The 16,671-nt window shown below is 54.9% G+C and overlaps 2 protein-coding genes across 3 annotated transcripts in view; one reads left to right on the top strand and one right to left on the bottom strand.

Annotated features, from left to right (window-relative positions):
* LOC126565193 (ubiquitin thioesterase otubain-like) overlaps nt 1–16,671 on the top strand; it is a 345,090-nt gene that overhangs the window by 187,348 nt on the left and 141,071 nt on the right. The gene's annotated exons all lie outside the window — the stretch shown is intronic.
* The window catches only part of LOC126560491 (mucin-17-like), a 28,454-nt gene that overhangs the window by 6,483 nt on the left and 5,300 nt on the right, over nt 1–16,671 (bottom strand). Inside the window, exons 6-9 of the mRNA XM_050216450.1 lie at nt 12,284–16,357; nt 10,859–11,740; nt 8,693–10,771; nt 2,422–3,568 (exon numbers count right to left, since the gene is read on the bottom strand). Coding sequence (XP_050072407.1) covers nt 2,422–3,568; nt 8,693–10,771; nt 10,859–11,740; nt 12,284–16,357 — 8,182 coding nt within the window. The remainder of the gene's footprint in view (nt 1–2,421; nt 3,569–8,692; nt 10,772–10,858; nt 11,741–12,283; nt 16,358–16,671) is intronic.

Genomic DNA, 16,671 nt, shown 5'->3' with positions numbered 1-16,671 from the left:
TCTCGGCTTCTTCCTCAGCCGTCGTGCTTTCTGTCTCTTCTTCGGCTGCTGGAGTAGTCTCGGCTTCTTCCTCAGCCGTCGTGCTTTCTGTCTCTTCTTCGGCTGCTGGAGTAGTCTCGGCTTCTTCCTCAGCCGTCGTGCTTTCTGTCTCTTCTTCGGCTGCTGGAGTAGTCTCGGCTTCTTCCTCAGCCGTCGTGCTTTCTGTCTCTTCTTCGGCTGCTGGAGTAGTCTCGGCTTCTTCCTCAGCCGTCGTGCTTTCTGTCTCTTCTTCAGCTGCTGGAGTGGTCTCGGCTTCTTCCTCAGCCGTCGTGCTTTCTGTCTCTTCTTGGGATGCTGGAGTAGTCTCGGCTTCTTCCTCAGCCGTCGTGCTTTCTGTCTCTTCTTCGGCTGCTGGAGTAGTCTCGGCTTCTTGCTCAGCCGTCGTGCTTTCTGTCTCTTCTTCGGCTGCTGGAGTAGTCTCGGCTTCTTCCTCAGCCGTCGTGCTTTCTGTCTCTTCTTCGGCTGCTGGAGTAGTCTCGGCTTCTTCCTCAGCCGTCGTGCTTTCTGTCTCTTCTTCGGCTGCTGGAGTAGTCTCGGCTTCTTCCTCAGCCGTCGTGCTTTCTGTCTCTTCTTCGGCTGCTGGAGTAGTCTCGGCTTCTTCCTCAGCCGTCGTGCTTTCTGTCTCTTCTTCGGCTGCTGAAGTAGTCTCGGCTTCTTCCTCAACTGATGTGCTTTCTGTCTCTTCTTCGGCTGCTGGAGTAGTCTCGGCTTCTTCCTCAGCCGTCGTGCTTTCTGTCTCTTCTTCGGCTGCTGGAGTAGTCTCGGCTTCTTGCTCAGCCGTCGTGCTTTCTGTCTCTTCTTCGGCTGCTGGAGTAGTCTCGGCTTCTTGCTCAGCCGTCGTGCTTTCTGTCTCTTCTTCGGCTGCTGGAGTAGTCTCGGCTTCTTCCTCAGCCGTCGTGCTTTCTGTCTCTTCTTCGGCTGCTGGAGTAGTCTCGACTTCTTCCTCAGCCGTCGTGCTTTCTGTCTCTTCTTCGGCTGCTGGAGTAGTCTCGACTTCTTCCTCAGCCGTCGTGCTTTCTGTCTCTTCTTCGGCTGCTGGAGTAGTCTCGGCTTCTTCCTCAGCCGTCGTGCTTTCTGTCTCTTCTTCGGCTGCTGGAGTAGTCTCGGCTTCTTCTTCAGCCGTCGTGCTTTCTGTCTCTTCTTCGGCTGCTGGAGTAGTCTCGGCTTCTTCCTCAACTGGTGTGCTTTCTGTCTCTTCTTCGGCTGCTGGAGTAGTCTCGGCTTCTTCCTCAGCCGTCGTGCTTTCTGTCTCTTCTTCGGCTGCTAGAGTAGTCTCGGCTTCTTCCTCAGCTGGTGTGTTTTCTGTCTCTTCTTCGGCTGCTGGAGTAGTCTCGGCTTCTTCCTCAGCCGTCGTGCTTTCTGTCTCTTCTTCGGCTGCTGGAGTAGTCTCGGCTTCTTCCTCAGCCGTCGTGCTTTCTGTCTCTTCTTCGGCTGCTGGAGTAGTCTCGGCTTCTTCCTCAACTGGTGTGCTTTCTGTCTCTTCTTCGGCTGCTGGAGTAGTCTCGGCTTCTTCCTCAGCCGTCGTGCTTTCTGTCTCTTCTTCGGCTGCTAGAGTAGTCTCGGCTTCTTCCTCAGCTGGTGTGTTTTCTGTCTCTTCTTCGGCTGCTGGAGTAGTCTCGGCTTCTTCCTCAGCCGTCGTGCTTTCTGTCTCTTCTTCGGCTGCTGGAGTAGTCTCGGCTTCTTCCTCAGCCGTCGTGCTTTCTGTCTCTTCTTCGGCTGCTGGAGTAGTCTCGGCTTCTTCCTCAGCCGTCGTGCTTTCTGTCTCTTCTTCGGCTGCTGGAGTAGTCTCGGCTTCTTCCTCAGCCGTCGTGCTTTCTGTCTCTTCTTCGGCTGCTGGAGTAGTCTCGGCTTCTTCCTCAGCCGTCGTGCTTTCTGTCTCTTCTTCGGCTGCTGGAGTAGTCTCGGCTTCTTCCTCAGCCGTCGTGCTTTCTGTCTCTTCTTCGGCTGCTGGAGTAGTGTCGGCTTCTTCCTCAGCCGTCGTGCTTTCTGTCTCTTCTTCGGCTGCTGGGGTAGTCTCGGCTTCTTCCTCAACTGGTGTGCTTTCTGTCTCTTCTTCGGCTGCTGGAGTAGTCTCGGCTTCTTCCTCAGCCGTCGTGCTTTCTGTCTCTTCTTCGGCTGCTGGAGTAGTCTCGGCTTCTTGCTCAGCCGTCGTGCTTTCTGTCTCTTCTTCGGCTGCTGGAGTAGTCTCGGCTTCTTGCTCAGCCGTCGTGCTTTCTGTCTCTTCTTCGGCTGCTGGAGTAGTCTCGGCTTCTTCCTCAGCCGTCGTGCTTTCTGTCTCTTCTTCGGCTGCTGGAGTAGTCTCGGCTTCTTGCTCAGCCGTCGTGCTTTCTGTCTCTTCTTCGGCTGCTGGAGTAGTCTCGGCTTCTTCCTCAGCTGGTGTGCTTTCTGTCTCTTCTTCGGCTGCTGGAGTAGTCTCGGCTTCTTCCTCAGCCGTCGTGCTTTCTGTCTCTTCTTCGACTGCTGGAGTAGTCTCGGCTTCTTCCTCAGCCGTCGTGCTTTCTGTCTCTTCTTCGGCTGCTGGAGTAGTCTCGACTTCTTCTTCAGCCGTCGTGCTTTCTGTCTCTTCTTCGGCTGCTGGAGTAGTCTCGGCTTCTTCCTCAGCCGTCGTGCTTTCTGTCTCTTCTTCGGCAGCTGGAGTAGTCTCGCCTTCTTCCTCAGCTGGTGTGCTTTCTGTCTCTTCTTCGGCTGCTGGAGTAGTCTCGACTTCTTCCTCAGCCGTCGTGCTTTCTGTCCCTTCTTCGGCTGCTGGAGTAGTCTCGGCTTCTTCCTCAGCCGTCGTGCTTTCTGTCTCTTCTTCGGCTGCTGGAGTAGTCTCGGCTTCTTCCTCAGCCGTCGTGCTTTCTGTCTCTTCTTCGGCTACTGGAGAAGTCCCGGCTTCTTCCTCAGCCGTCGTGCTTTCTGTCTCTTCTAAGGCTGCTGGAGTAGTCTCGGCTTCTTCCTCAGCCGTCGTGCTTTCTGTCTCTTCTTCGGCTGCTGGAGTAGTCTCGGCTTCTTCCTCAGCCGTCGTGCTTTCTGTCTCTTCTTCGGCTGCTGGAGTAGTCTCGGCTTCTTCCTCAGCCGTCGTGCTTTCTGTCTCTTCTTCGGCTGCTGGAGTAGTCTCGGCTTCTTCCTCAGCCGTCGTGCTTTCTGTCTCTTCTAAGGCTGCTGGAGTAGTCTCGGCTTCTTCCTCAGCCGTCGTGCTTTCTGTCTCTTCTTCGGCTGCTGGAGTAGTCTCGGCTTCTTCCTCAGCCGTCGTGCTTTCTGTCTCTTCTTCGGCTGCTGGAGTAGTCTCGGCTTCTTCCTCAGCCGTCGTGCTTTCTGTCTCTTCTTCGGCTGCTGGAGTAGTCTCGACTTCTTCCTCAGCCGTCGTGCTTTCTGTCCCTTCTTCGGCTGCTGGAGTAGTCTCGGCTTCTTCCTCAGCCGTCGTGCTTTCTGTCTCTTCTTCGGCTGCTGGAGTAGTCTCGGCTTCTTCCTCAGCCGTCGTGCTTTCTGTCTCTTCTTCGGCTACTGGAGTAGTCTCGGCTTCTTCCTCAGCCGTCGTGCTTTCTGTCTCTTCTAAGGCTGCTGGAGTAGTCTCGGCTTCTTCCTCAGCCGTCGTGCTTTCTGTCTCTTCTTCGGCTGCTGGAGTAGTCTCGGCTTCTTCCTCAGCCGTCGTGCTTTCTGTCTCTTCTTCGGCTGCTGGAGTAGTCTCGGCTTCTTCCTCAGCCGTCGTGCTTTCTGTCTCTTCTTCGGCTGCTGGAGTAGTCTCGGCTTCTTCCTCAGCCGTCGTGCTTTCTGTCTCTTCTTCGGCTGCTGGAGTAGTCTCGGCTTCTTCCTCAGCCGTCGTGCTTTCTGTCTCTTCTTCGGCTGCTGGAGTGGTCTCGGCTTCTTCCTCAGCTGGTGTGCTTTCTGTCTCTTCTTCGGATGCTGGAGTAGTCTCGGCTTCTTCCTCAGCCGTCGTGCTTTCTGTCTCTTCTTCGGCTGCTGGAGTAGTCTCGGCTTCTTCCTCAGCCGTCGTGCTTTCTGTCTCTTCTTCGGCTGCTGGAGTAGTCTCGGATTCTTCCTCAGCCGTCGTGCTTTCTGTCTCTTCTTCGGCTGCTGGAGTAGTCTCGGCTTCTTCCTCAGCTGGTGTGCTTTCTGTCATTTCTTCGGCTGCTGGAGTAGTCTCGACTTCTTCCTCTGCTGGTGTGCTTTCTGTCTCTTCTTCGGCTGCTGAAGTAGTCTCGACTTCTTCCTCAGCCGTCGTGCTTTCTGTCTCTTCTTCGGCTGCTGGAGTAGTCTCGGATTCTTCCTCAGCCGTCGTGATTTCTGTCTCTTCTTCGGCTGCTGGAGTAGTCTCGGCTTCTTCCTCAGCTGGTGAGCTTTCTGTCATTTCTTCGGCTGCTGGAGTAGTCTCGACTTCTTCCTCTGCTGGTGTGCTTTCTGTCTCTTCTTCGGCTGCTGAAGTAGTCTCGACTTCTTCCTCAGCCGTCGTGCTTTCTGTCTCTTCTTCGGCTGCTGGAGTAGTCTCGGCTTCTTCCTCAGCCGTCGTGCTTTCTGTCTCTTCTTCGGCTGCTGGAGTAGTCTCGGCTTCTTCTTCAGCCGTCGTGCTTTCTGTCTCTTCTTCGGCTGCTAGAGTAGTCTCGGCTTCTTCCTCAGCTGGTGTGCTTTCTGTCTCTTCTTCGGCTGCTGGAGTAGTCTCGGCTTCTTCCTCAGCCGTCGTGCTTTCTGTCTCTTCTTCGGCTGCTAGAGTAGTCTCGGCTTCTTCTTCAGCCGTCGTGCTTTCTGTCTCTTCTAAGGCTGCTGGAGTAGTCTCGGCTTCTTCCTCAGCCGTCGTGCTTTCTGTATCTTCTTCGGCTGCTGGAGTAGTCTCGGCTTCTTCCTCAGCCGTCGTGCTTTCTGTCTCTTCTTCGGCTGCTGGAGTAGTCTCGGCTTCTTCCTCAGCCGTCGTGCTTTCTGTATCTTCTTCGGCTGCTGGAGTAGTCTCGGCTTCTTCCTCAGCCGTCGTGCTTTCTGTCTCTTCTTCGGCTGCTGGAGTAGTCTCGGCTTCTTCCTCAGCCGTCGTGCTTTCTGTATCTTCTTCGGCTGCTGGAGTAGTCTCGGCTTCTTCCTCAGCCGTCGTGCTTTCTGTCTCTTCTTTGGCTGCTGGAGTAGTCTCGGCTTCTTCCTCAGCCGTCGTGCTTTCTGTCTCTTCTTCGGCTGCTGGAGTAGTCTCGGCTTCTTCCTCAGCCGTCGTGCTTTCTGTCTCTTCTTCGGCTGCTGGAGTAGATTCGGCTTCTTCCTCAGCCGTCGTGCTTTCTGTCTCTTCTTCGGCTGCTGGAGTAGTCTCGGCTTCTTGCTCAGCCGTCGTGCTTTCTGTCTCTTCTTCGGCTGCTGGAGTAGTCTCGGCTTCTTCCTCAGCCGTCGTGCTTTCTGTCTCTTCTTCGGCTGCTGGAGTAGTCTCGGCTTCTTCCTCAGCCGTCGTGCTTTCTGTCTCTTCTTCGGCTGCTGGAGTAGTCTCGACTTCTTCCTCAGCCGTCGTGCTTTCTGTCTCTTCTTCGGCTGCTGGAGTAGTGTCGGCTTCTTCCTCAGCTGGTGTGCTTTCTGTCATTTCTTCGGCTGCTGGAGTAGTCTCGACTTCTTCCTCAGCCGTCGTGCTTTCTGTATCTTCTTCGGCTGCTGGAGTAGTCTCGGCTTCTTCCTCAGCCGTCGTGCTTTCTGTCTCTTCTTCGGCTGCTGGAGTAGTCTCGACTTCTTCCTCAGCCGTCGTGCTTTCTGTCTCTTCTTCGGCTGCTGGAGTAGTGTCGGCTTCTTCCTCAGCTGGTGTGCTTTCTGTCATTTCTTCGGCTGCTGGAGTAGTCTCGACTTCTTCCTCAGCCGTCGTGCTTTCTGTATCTTCTTCGGCTGCTGGAGTAGTCTCGGCTTCTTCCTCAGCCGTCGTGCTTTCTGTCTCTTCTTCGGCTGCTGGAGTAGTCTCGGCTTCTTCCTCAGCCGTCGTGCTTTCTGTCTCTTCTTCGGCTGCTGGAGTAGTCTCGGCTTCTTCCTCAGCCGTCGTGCTTTCTGTCTCTTCTTCGGCTGCTGGAGTAGTCTCGGCTTCTTCCTCAGCCGTCGTGCTTTCTGTCTCTTCTTCGGCTGCTGGAGTAGTCTCGGCTTCTTCCTCAGCCGTCGTGCTTTCTGTCTCTTCTTCAGCTGCTGGAGTGGTCTCGGCTTCTTCCTCAGCCGTCGTGCTTTCTGTCTCTTCTTGGGATGCTGGAGTAGTCTCGGCTTCTTCCTCAGCCGTCGTGCTTTCTGTCTCTTCTTCGGCTGCTGGAGTAGTCTCGGCTTCTTGCTCAGCCGTCGTGCTTTCTGTCTCTTCTTCGGCTGCTGGAGTAGTCTCGGCTTCTTCCTCAGCCGTCGTGCTTTCTGTCTCTTCTTCGGCTGCTGGAGTAGTCTCGGCTTCTTCCTCAGCCGTCGTGCTTTCTGTCTCTTCTTCGGCTGCTGGAGTAGTCTCGGCTTCTTCCTCAGCCGTCGTGCTTTCTGTCTCTTCTTCGGCTGCTGGAGTAGTCTCGGCTTCTTCCTCAGCCGTCGTGCTTTCTGTCTCTTCTTCGGCTGCTGAAGTAGTCTCGGCTTCTTCCTCAACTGATGTGCTTTCTGTCTCTTCTTCGGCTGCTGGAGTAGTCTCGGCTTCTTGCTCAGCCGTCGTGCTTTCTGTCTCTTCTTCGGCTGCTGGAGTAGTCTCGGCTTCTTCCTCAGCCGTCGTGCTTTCTGTCTCTTCTTCGGCTGCTGGAGTAGTCTCGGCTTCTTCCTCAGCCGTCGTGCTTTCTGTCTCTTCTTCGGCTGCTGGAGTAGTCTCGGCTTCTTCCTCAGCCGTCGTGCTTTCTGTCTCTTCTTCGGCTGCTGGAGTAGTCTCGGCTTCTTCCTCAGCTGGTGTGCTTTCTGTCTCTTCTTCGGCTGCTGGAGAAGTCTCGGCTTCTTCCTCAGCTGGTGTGCTTTCTGTCTCTTCTTCGGCTGCTGGAGTAGTCTCGACTTCTTCCTCTGCTGGTGTGCTTTCTTCCTCAGCCGTCGTGCTTTCTGTCTCTTCTTCGGCTGCTGGAGTAGTCTCGGCTTCTTCCTCAGCCGTCGTGCTTTCTGTATCTTCTTCGGCTGCTGGAGTAGTCTCGGCTTCTTCCTCAGCCGTCGTGCTTTCTGTCTCTTCTAAGGCTGCTGGAGTAGTCTCGGCTTCTTCCTCAGCCGTCGTGCTTTCTGTCTCTTCTTCGGCTGCTGGAGTAGTCTCGGCTTCTTCCTCAGCCGTCGTGCTTTCTGTCTCTTCTTGGGATGCTGGAGTAGTCTCGGCTTCTTCCTCAGCCGTCGTGCTTTCTGTCTCTTCTTTGGCTGCTGGAGTAGTCTCGGCTTCTTCCTCAGCCGTCGTGCTTTCTGTCTCTTCTTCGGCTGCTGAAGTAGTCTCGGCTTCTTCCTCAACTGATGTGCTTTCTGTCTCTTCTTCGGCTGCTGGAGTAGTCTCGGCTTCGTCCTCAGTTGGTGTGCTTGCTGTCTCTTCTTCGGCTGCTGGAGTAGTCTCGGCTTCTTCCTCAGCCGTCGTGCTTTCTGTCTCTTCTTTGGCTGCTGAAGTAGTCTCGCCTTCTTCCTCAGCCGTCGTGCTTTCTGTCTCTTCTTCGGCTGCTGGAGTAGTCTCGGCTTCTTCTTCAGCCGTCGTGCTTTCTGTCTCTTCTTCGGCTGCTGGAGTAGTCTCGGCTTCTTCCTCAGCCGTCGTGCTTTCTGTATCTTCTTCGGCTGCTGGAGTAGTCTCGGCTTCTTCCTCAGCCGTCGTGCTTTCTGTCTCTTCTAAGGCTGCTGGAGTAGTCTCGGCTTCTTCCTCAGCCGTCGTGCTTTCTGTCTCTTCTTCGGCTGCTGGAGTAGTCTCGGCTTCTTCCTCAGCCGTCGTGCTTTCTGTCTCTTCTTCGGCTGCTGGAGTAGTCTCGGCTTCTTCCTCAGCCGTCGTGCTTTCTGTATCTTCTTCGGCTGCTGGAGTAGTCTCGGATTGTTCCTCAGCCGTCGTGCTTTCTGTCTCTTCTTCGGCTGCTGGAGTAGTGTCGGCTTCTTCCTCAGCTGGTGTGCTTTCTGTCATTTCTTCGGCTGCTGGAGTAGTCTCGACTTCTTCCTCAGCTGGTGTGCTTTCTGTCTCTTCTTCGGCTGCTGGAGTAGTCTCGGCTTCTTCTTCAGCTGGTGTGCTTTCTGTCTCTTCTTCGGCTGCTGGAGTAGTCTCGGCTTCTTCCTCAGCCGTCGTGCTTTCTGTCTCTTCTTCGGCTGCTGGAGTAGTCTCGGCTTCTTCCTCAGCCGTCGTGCTTTCTGTCTCTTCTAAGGCTGCTGGAGTAGTCTCGGCTTCTTCCTCAGCCGTCGTGCTTTCTGTCTCTTCTTCGGCTGCTGGAGTAGTCTCGGCTTCTTCCTCAGCCGTCGTGCTTTCTGTCTCTTCTTCGGCTGCTGGAGTAGTCTCGACTTCTTCCTCAGCCGTCGTGCTTTCTGTCTCTTCTTCGGCTGCTGGAGTAGTCTCGGCTTCTTCCTCAGCCGTCGTGCTTTCTGTCTCTTCTTCGGCTGCTGGAGTAGTCTCGGCTTCTTCCTCAGCCGTCGTGCTTTCTGTCTCTTCTTCGGCTGCTGGAGTAGTCTCGGATTCTTCCTCAGCCGTCGTGCTTTCTTTCTCTTCTTCGGCTGCTGGAGTAGTCTCGGCTTCTTCCTCAGCTGGTGTGCTTTCTGTCATTTCTTCGGCTGCTGGAGTAGTCTCGACTTCTTCCTCAGCCGCCGTGCTTTCTGTTTCTTCTTCGGCTGCTGGAGTAGTCTCGGCTTCTTCCTCAGCCGTCGTGCTTTCTGTCTCTTCTTCGGCTGCTGAATTAGTCTCGACTTCTTCCTCAGCCGTCGTGCTTTCTGTCTCTTCTTCGGCTGCTGGAGTAGTCTCGGCTTCTTCCTCAGCCGTCGTGCTTTCTGTCTCTTCTTCGGCTGCTGGAGTAGTCTCGGCTTCTTGCTCAGCCGTCGTGCTTTCTGTCTCTTCCTCGGCTGCTGGAGTAGTCTCGGCTTCCTCCTCAGCCGTCGTGCTTTCTGTCTCTTCTTCGGCTGCTGGAGTGGTCTCGGCTTCTTCCTCAGCCGTCGTGCTTTCTGTCTCTTCTTCGGATGCTGGAGTAGTCTTGGCTTCTTCCTCAGCCGTCGTGCTTTCTGTCTCTTCTTCGGCTGCTGGAGTAGTCTCGGCTTCTTCCTCAGCCGTCGTGCTTTCTGTCTCTTCTTCGGCTGCTGGAGTAGTCTCGGCTTCTTCCTCAGCCGTCGTGCTTTCTGTCTCTTCTTCGGCTGCTGGAGTAGTCTCGGCTTCTTCCTCAGCTGGTGTGCTTTCTGTCATTTCTTCGGCTGCTGGAGTAGTCTCGACTTCTTCCTCTGCTGGTGTGCTTTCTGTCTCTTCTTCGGCTGCTGAAGTAGTCTCGACTTCTTCCTCAGCCGTCGTGCTTTCTGTCTCTTCTTCGGCTGCTGGAGTAGTCTCGGCTTCTTCCTCAGCCGTCGTGCTTTCTGTCTCTTCTTCGGCTGCTGAAGTAGTCTCGACTTCTTCCTCAGCCGTCGTGCTTTCTGTCTCTTCTTCGGCTGCTGGAGTAGTCTCGGCTTCTTCCTCAGCCGTCGTGCTTTCTGTCTCTTCTTCGGCTGCTGGAGTAGTCTCGGCTTCTTGCTCAGCCGTCGTGCTTTCTGTCTCTTCTTCGGCTGCTGGAGTAGTCTCGGCTTCTTCCTCAGCCGTCGTGCTTTCTGTCTCTTCTTCGGCTGCTGGAGTAGTCTCGGCTTCTTCTTCAGCCGTCGTGCTTTCTGTCTCTTCTTCGGCTGCTAGAGTAGTCTCGGCTTCTTCCTCAGCCGTCGTGCTTTCTGTCTCTTCTTCGGCTGCTGGAGTAGTCTCGGCTTCTTCCTCAGCCGTCGTGCTTTCTGTATCTTCTTCGGCTGCTGGAGTAGTCTCGGCTTCTTCCTCAGCCGTCGTGCTTTCTGTCTCTTCTTCGGCTGCTGGAGTAGTCTCGGCTTCTTCCTCAGCCGTCGTGCTTTCTGTCATTTCTTCGGCTGCTGGAGTAGTCTCGGCTTCTTCCTCAGCCGTCGTGCTTTCTGTCTCTTCTTCGGCTGCTGGAGTAGTCTCGGCTTCTTCCTCAGCCGTCGTGCTTTCTGTATCTTCTTCGGCTGCTGGAGTAGTCTCGGCTTCTTCCTTAGCCGTCGTGCTTTCTGTCTCTTCTTTGGCTGCTGGAGTAGTCTCGGCTTCTTCCTCAGCCGTCGTGCTTTCTGTCTCTTCTTCGGCTGCTGGAGTAGTCTCGGCTTCTTCCTCAGCCGTCGTGCTTTCTGTCTCTTCTTCGGCTGCTGGAGTAGATTCGGCTTCTTCCTCAGCCGTCGTGCTTTCTGTCTCTTCTTCGGCTGCTGGAGTAGTCTCGGCTTCTTGCTCAGCCGTCGTGCTTTCTGTCTCTTCTTCGGCTGCTGGAGTAGTCTCGGCTTCTTCCTCAGCCGTCGTGTTTTCTGTCTCTTCTTCGGCTGCTGGAGTAGTCTCGGCTTCTTCCTCAGCCGTCGTGCTTTCTGTCTCTTCTTCGGCTGCTGGAGTAGTCTCGGCTTCTTCCTCAGCCGTCGTGCTTTCTGTCTCTTCTTCGGCTGCTGGAGTAGTCTCGGCTTCTTCCTCAGCCGTCGTGCTTTCTGTCTCTTCTTCGGCTGCTGGAGTAGTCTCGGCTTCTTCCTCAGCCGTCGTGCTTTCTGTCTCTTCTTCGGCTGCTAGAGTAGTCTCGGCTTCTTCCTCAGCCGTCGTGCTTTCTGTCTCTTCTTCGGCTGCTGGAGTAGTCTCGACTTCTTCCTCAGCCGTCGTGCTTTCTGTCTCTTCTTCGGCTGCTGGAGTAGTGTCGGCTTCTTCCTCAGCTGGTGTGCTTTCTGTCATTTCTTCGGCTGCTGGAGTAGTCTCGACTTCTTCCTCAGCCGTCGTGCTTTCTGTCTCTTCTTCGGCTGCTGGAGTAGTGTCGGCTTCTTCCTCAGCCGTCGTGCTTTCTGTATCTTCTTCGGCTGCTGGAGTAGTCTCGGCTTCTTCCTCAGCCGTCGTGCTTTCTGTCTCTTCTTCGGCTGCTGGAGTAGTCTCGGCTTCTTCCTCAGCCGTCGTGCTTTCTGTCTCTTCTTCGGCTGCTGGAGTAGTCTCGGCTTCTTCCTCAGCCGTCGTGCTTTCTGTCTCTTCTTCGGCTGCTGGAGTAGTCTCGGCTTCTTCCTCAGCCGTCGTGCTTTCTGTCTCTTCTTCGGCTTCTGGAGTAGTCTCGGATTCTTCCTCAGCCGTCGTGCTTTCTGACTCTTCTTCGGCTGCTGGAGTAGTCTCGACTTCTTCCTCAGCCGTCGTGCTTTCTGTCTCTTCTTCGGCTGCTGGAGTAGTCTCGGCTTCTTCCTCAGCCGTCGTGCTTTCTGTCTCTTCTTCGGCTGCTGGAGTAGTCTCGGCTTCTTCCTCAGCCGTCGTGCTTTCTGTCTCTTCTTCGGCTGCTGGAGTAGTCTCGGATTCTTCCTCAGCCGTCGTGCTTTCTTTCTCTTCTTCGGCTGCTGGAGTAGTCTCGGCTTCTTCCTCAGCTGGTGTGCTTTCTGTCATTTCTTCGGCTGCTGGAGTAGTCTCGACTTCTTCCTCAGCCGCCGTGCTTTCTGTCTCTTCTTCGGCTGCTGGAGTAGTCTCGGCTTCTTCCTCAGCCGTCGTGCTTTCTGTCTCTTCTTCGGCTGCTGAAGTAGTCTCGACTTCTTCCTCAGCCGTCGTGCTTTCTGTCTCTTCTTCGGCTGCTGGAGTAGTCTCGGCTTCTTCCTCAGCCGTCGTGCTTTCTGTCTCTTCTTCGGCTGCTGGAGTAGTCTCGGCTTCTTCCTCAGCCGTCGTGCTTTCTGTCTCTTCTTCGGCTGCTGGAGTAGTCTCGGCTTCTTCCTCAACTGGTGTGCTTTCTGTCTCTTCTTCGGCTGCTGGAGTAGTCTCGGCTTCTTCCTCAGCCGTCGTGCTTTCTGTCTCTTCTTCGGCTGCTGGAGTAGTCTCGGATTCTTCCTCAGCCGTCGTGCTTTCTGTCTCTTCTTCGGCTGCTGGAGTAGTCTCGACTTCTTCCTCAGCCGTCGTGCTTTCTGTCTCTTCTTCGGCTGCTGGAGTAGTCTCGGCTTCTTCCTCAGCCGTCGTGCTTTCTGTCTCTTCTTCGGCTGCTGGAGTAGTCTCGGCTTCTTCCTCAGCCGTCGTGCTTTCTGTCTCTTCTTCGGCTGCTGGAGTAGTCTCGGCTTCTTCCTCAGCCGTCGTGCTTTCTTTCTCTTCTTCGGCTGCTGGAGTAGTCTCGGCTTCTTCCTCAGCTGGTGTGCTTTCTGTCATTTCTTCGGCTGCTGGAGTAGTCTCGACTTCTTCCTCAGCCGCCGTGCTTTCTGTCTCTTCTTCGGCTGCTGGAGTAGTCTCGGCTTCTTCCTCAGCCGTCGTGCTTTCTGTCTCTTCTTCGGCTGCTGGAGTAGTCTCAACTTCTTCCTCAGCCGTCGTGCTTTCTGTCTCTTCTTCGGCTGCTGGAGTAGTCTCGGCTTCTTCCTCAGCCGTCGTGCTTTCTGTCTCTTCTTCGGCTGCTGGAGTAGTCTCGGCTTCTTGCTCAGCCGTCGTGCTTTCTGTCTCTTCTTCGGCTGCTGGAGTAGTCTCGGCTTCTTCCTCAGCCGTCGTGCTTTCTGTCTCTTCTTCGGCTGCTGGAGTAGTCTCGGCTTCTTCCTCAGCCGTCGTGCTTTCTGTCTCTTCTTCGGCTGCTGGAGTAGTCTCGGCTTCTTCCTCAGCCGTCGTGCTTTCTGTCTCTTCTTCGGCTGCTGGAGTAGTCTCGGCTTCTTCCTCAGCCGTCGTGCTTTCTGTCTCTTCTTCGGCTGCTGGAGTAGTCTCGGCTTCTTCCTCAGCCGTCGTGCTTTCTGTCTCTTCTTCGGCTGCTGAAGTAGTCTCGACTTCTTCCTCAGCCGTCGTGCTTTCTGTCTCTTCTTCGGCTTCTGGAGTAGTCTCGGCTTCTTCCTCAGCTGGTGTGCTTTCTGTCATTTCTTCGGCTGCTGGAGTAGTCTCGGCTTCTTCCTCAGCCATCGTGCTTTCTGTCTCTTCTTCGGCTGCTGGAGTAGTCTCTGCTTCTTCCTCAGCCGTCGTGCTTTCTGTCTCTTCTTCGGCTGCTGAAGTAGTCTCGGCTTCTTCTTCAGCCGTCGTGCTTTCTGTCTCTTCTTCGGCTGCTAGAGTAGTCTCGGCTTCTTCCTCAGCTGGTGTGCTTTCTGTCTCTTCTTCGGATGCTGGAGTAGTCTCGGCTTCTTCCTCAGCCGTCGTGCTTTCTGTCTCTTCTTCGGCTGCTGGAGTAGTCTCGGCTTCTTCTTCAGCCGTCGTGCTTTCTGTCTCTTCTTCGGCTGCTAGAGTAGTCTCGGCTTCTTCCTCAGCCGTCGTGCTTTCTGTCTCTTCTTCGGCTTCTGGAGTAGTCTCGGCTTCTTCCTCAGCCGTCGTGCTTTCTGTCTCTTCTTCGGCTGCTGGAGTAGTCTCGGCTTCTTCCTCAGCCGCCGTGCTTTCTGTCTCTTCTTCGGCTGCTGGAGTAGTCTCGGCTTCTTCCTCAGCTGGTGTGCTTTCTGTCATTTCTTCGGCTGCTGGAGTAGTCTCGGCTTCTTCCTCAGCCGTCGTGCTTTCTGTCTCTTCTTCGGCTGCTGGAGTAGTCTCGGCTTCTTCCTCAACCGTCGTGCTTTCTGTCTCTTCTTCGGCTGCTGAAGTAGTCTCGACTTCTTCCTCAGCCGTCGTGCTTTCTGTCTCTTCTTCGGCTTCTGGAGTAGTCTCGGCTTCTTCCTCAGCCGTCGTGCTTTCTGTCTCTTCTTCGGCTGCTGGAGTAGTCTCGGCTTCTTCCTCAGCCGTCGTGCTTTCTGTCTCTTCTTCGGCTGCTGGAGTAGTCTCGGATTCTTCCTCAGCCGTCGTGCTTTCTGTCTCTTCTTCGGCTGCTGGAGTAGTCTCGGCTTCTTCCTCAGCTGGTGTGCTTTCTGTCTCTTCTTCGGCTGCTGGAGTAGTCTCGGCTTCTTCCTCAGCCGTCGTGCTTTCTGTCTCTTCTTCGGCTGCTGGAGTAGTCTCGGCTTCTTCCTCAACCGTCGTGCTTTCTGTCTCTTCTTCGGCTGCTGAAGTAGTCTCGACTTCTTCCTCAGCCGTCGTGCTTTCTGTCTCTTCTTCGGCTGCTGGAGTAGTCTCGGCTTCTTCCTCAGCCGTCGTGCTTTCTGTCTCTTCTTCGGCTGCTGGAGTAGTCTCGGCTTCTTCCTCAGCCGTCGTGCTTTCTGTATCTTCTTCGGCTGCTGGAGTAGTCTCGGCTTCTTCCTCAGCCGTCGTGCTTTCTGTCTCTTCTTCGGCTGCTGGAGTAGTCTCGGCTTCTTCCTCAGCCGTCGTGCTTTCTGTCTCTTCTTCGGCTGCTGGAGAAGTCTCGGCTTCTTCCTCAGCCGTCGTGCTTTCTGTCTCTTCTTCGGCTGCTGGAGTAGTCTCGGCTTCTTCCTCAGCCGTCGTGCTTTCTGTCTCTTCTTCGGCTGCTGGAGTAGTCTCGGCTTCTTCCTCAGCTGGTGTGCTTTCTGTCATTTCTTCGGCTGCTGGAGTAGTCTCGGCTTCTTCCTCAGCCGTCGTGCTTTCTGTCTCTTCTTCGGCTGCTGGAGTAGTCTCGGCTTCTTCCTCAGCTGGTGTGCTTTCTGTCTCTTCTTCGGCTGCTGAAGTAGTCTCGGCTTCTTCCTCAGCTAGTGTGCTTTCTGTCATTTCTTCGGCTGCTGGAGTAGTCTCGGCTTCTTCCTCAGCCATCGTGCTTTCTGTCTCTTCTTCGGCTGCTGGAGTAGTCTCGGCTTCTTCCTCAGCCGTCGTGCTTTCTGTCTCTTCTTCGGCTGCTGGAGTAGTCTCGGCTTCTTCCTCAGCTGGTGTGCTTTCTGTCTCTTCTTCGGCTGCTGGAGTAGTCTCGGCTTCTTCCTCAGCCGTCGTGCTTTCTGTCTCTTCTTCGGCTGCTGGAGTAGTCTCGGCTTCTTCCTCAGCCGTCGTGCTTTCTGTCATTTCTTCGGCTGCTGGAGTAGTCTCGGCTTCTTCCTCAGCTGGTGTGCTTTCTGTCTCTTCTTCGGCTGCTGGAGTAGTCTCGGCTTCTTCCTCAGCCGCCGTGCTTTCTGTCTCTTCTTCGGCTGCTGGAGTAGTCTCGGCTTCTTCCTCAGCTGGTGTGCTTTCTGTCATTTCTTCGGCTGCTGGAGTAGTCTCGGCTTCTTCCTCAGCCGTCGTGCTTTCTGTCTCTTCTTCGGCTGCTGGAGTAGTCTCGGCTTCTTCCTCAGCCGTCGTGCTTTCTGTCTCTTCTTCGGCTGCTGAAGTAGTCTCGACTTCTTCCTCAGCCGTCGTGCTTTCTGTCTCTTCTTCGGCTTCTGGAGTAGTCTCGGCTTCTTCCTCAGCCGTCGTGCTTTCTGTCTCTTCTTCGGCTGCTGGAGTAGTCTCGGCTTCTTCCTCAGCCGTCGTGCTTTCTGTCTCTTCTTCGGCTGCTGGAGTAGTCTCGGATTCTTCCTCAGCCGTCGTGCTTTCTGTCTCTTCTTCGGCTGCTGGAGTAGTCTCGGCTTCTTCCTCATCTGGTGTGCTTTCTGTCTCTTCTTCGGCTGCTGGAGTAGTCTCGGCTTCTTCCTCAGCCGTCGTGCTTTCTGTCTCTTCTTCGGCTGCTGGAGTAGTCTCGGCTTCTTCCTCAACCGTCGTGCTTTCTGTCTCTTCTTCGGCTGCTGAAGTAGTCTCGACTTCTTCCTCAGCCGTCGTGCTTTCTGTCTCTTCTTCGGCTGCTGGAGTAGTCTCGGCTTCTTCCTCAGCCGTCGTGCTTTCTGTCTCTTCTTCGGCTGCTGGAGTAGTCTCGGCTTCTTCCTCAGCCGTCGTGCTTTCTGTATCTTCTTCGGCTGCTGGAGTAGTCTCGGCTTCTTCCTCAGCCGTCGTGCTTTCTGTCTCTTCTTCGGCTGCTGGAGTAGTCTCGGCTTCTTCCTCAGCCGTCGTGCTTTCTGTCTCTTCTTCGGCTGCTGGAGAAGTCTCGGCTTCTTCCTCAGCTGGTGTGCTTTCTGTCTCTTCTTCGGCTGCTGGAGTAGTCTCGGCTTCTTCCTCAGCCGTCGTGCTTTCTGTCTCTTCTTCGGCTGCTGGAGTAGTCTCGGCTTCTTCCTCAGCTGGTGTGCTTTCTGTCATTTCTTCGGCTGCTGGAGTAGTCTCGGCTTCTTCCTCAGCCGTCGTGCTTTCTGTCTCTTCTTCGGCTGCTGGAGTAGTCTCGGCTTCTTCCTCAACCGTCGTGCTTTCTGTCTCTTCTTCGGCTGCTGGAGTAGTCTCGGCTTCTTCCTCAGCCGTCGTGCTTTCTGTCTCTTCTTCGGCTGCTGGAGTAGTCTCGGCTTCTTCTTCAGCCGTCGTGCTTTCTGTCTCTTCTTCGGCTGCTAGAGTAGTCTCGGCTTCTTCCTCAGCCGTCGTGCTTTCTGTCTCTTCTTCGGCTTCTGGAGTAGTCTCGGCTTCTTCCTCAGCCGTCGTGCTTTCTGTCTCTTCTTCGGCTGCTGGAGTAGTCTCGGCTTCTTCCTCAGCCGTCGTGCTTTCTGTCTCTTCTTCGGCTGCTGGAGTAGTCTCGGCTTCTTCCTCAGCTGGTGTGCTTTCTGTCATTTCTTCGGCTGCTGGAGTAGTCTCGGCTTCTTCCTCAGCCGTCGTGCTTTCTGTCTCTTCTTCGGCTGCTGGAGTAGTCTCGGCTTCTTCCTCAACCGTCGTGCTTTCTGTCTCTTCTTCGGCTGCTGAAGTAGTCTCGA

Source organism: Anopheles maculipalpis, chromosome 3RL (assembly GCF_943734695.1).
Source record: "Anopheles maculipalpis chromosome 3RL, idAnoMacuDA_375_x, whole genome shotgun sequence".
NCBI lineage: Eukaryota > Metazoa > Arthropoda > Insecta > Diptera > Culicidae > Anopheles > Anopheles maculipalpis.
This window is presented reverse-complemented; position numbering and strand designations above follow the sequence as displayed.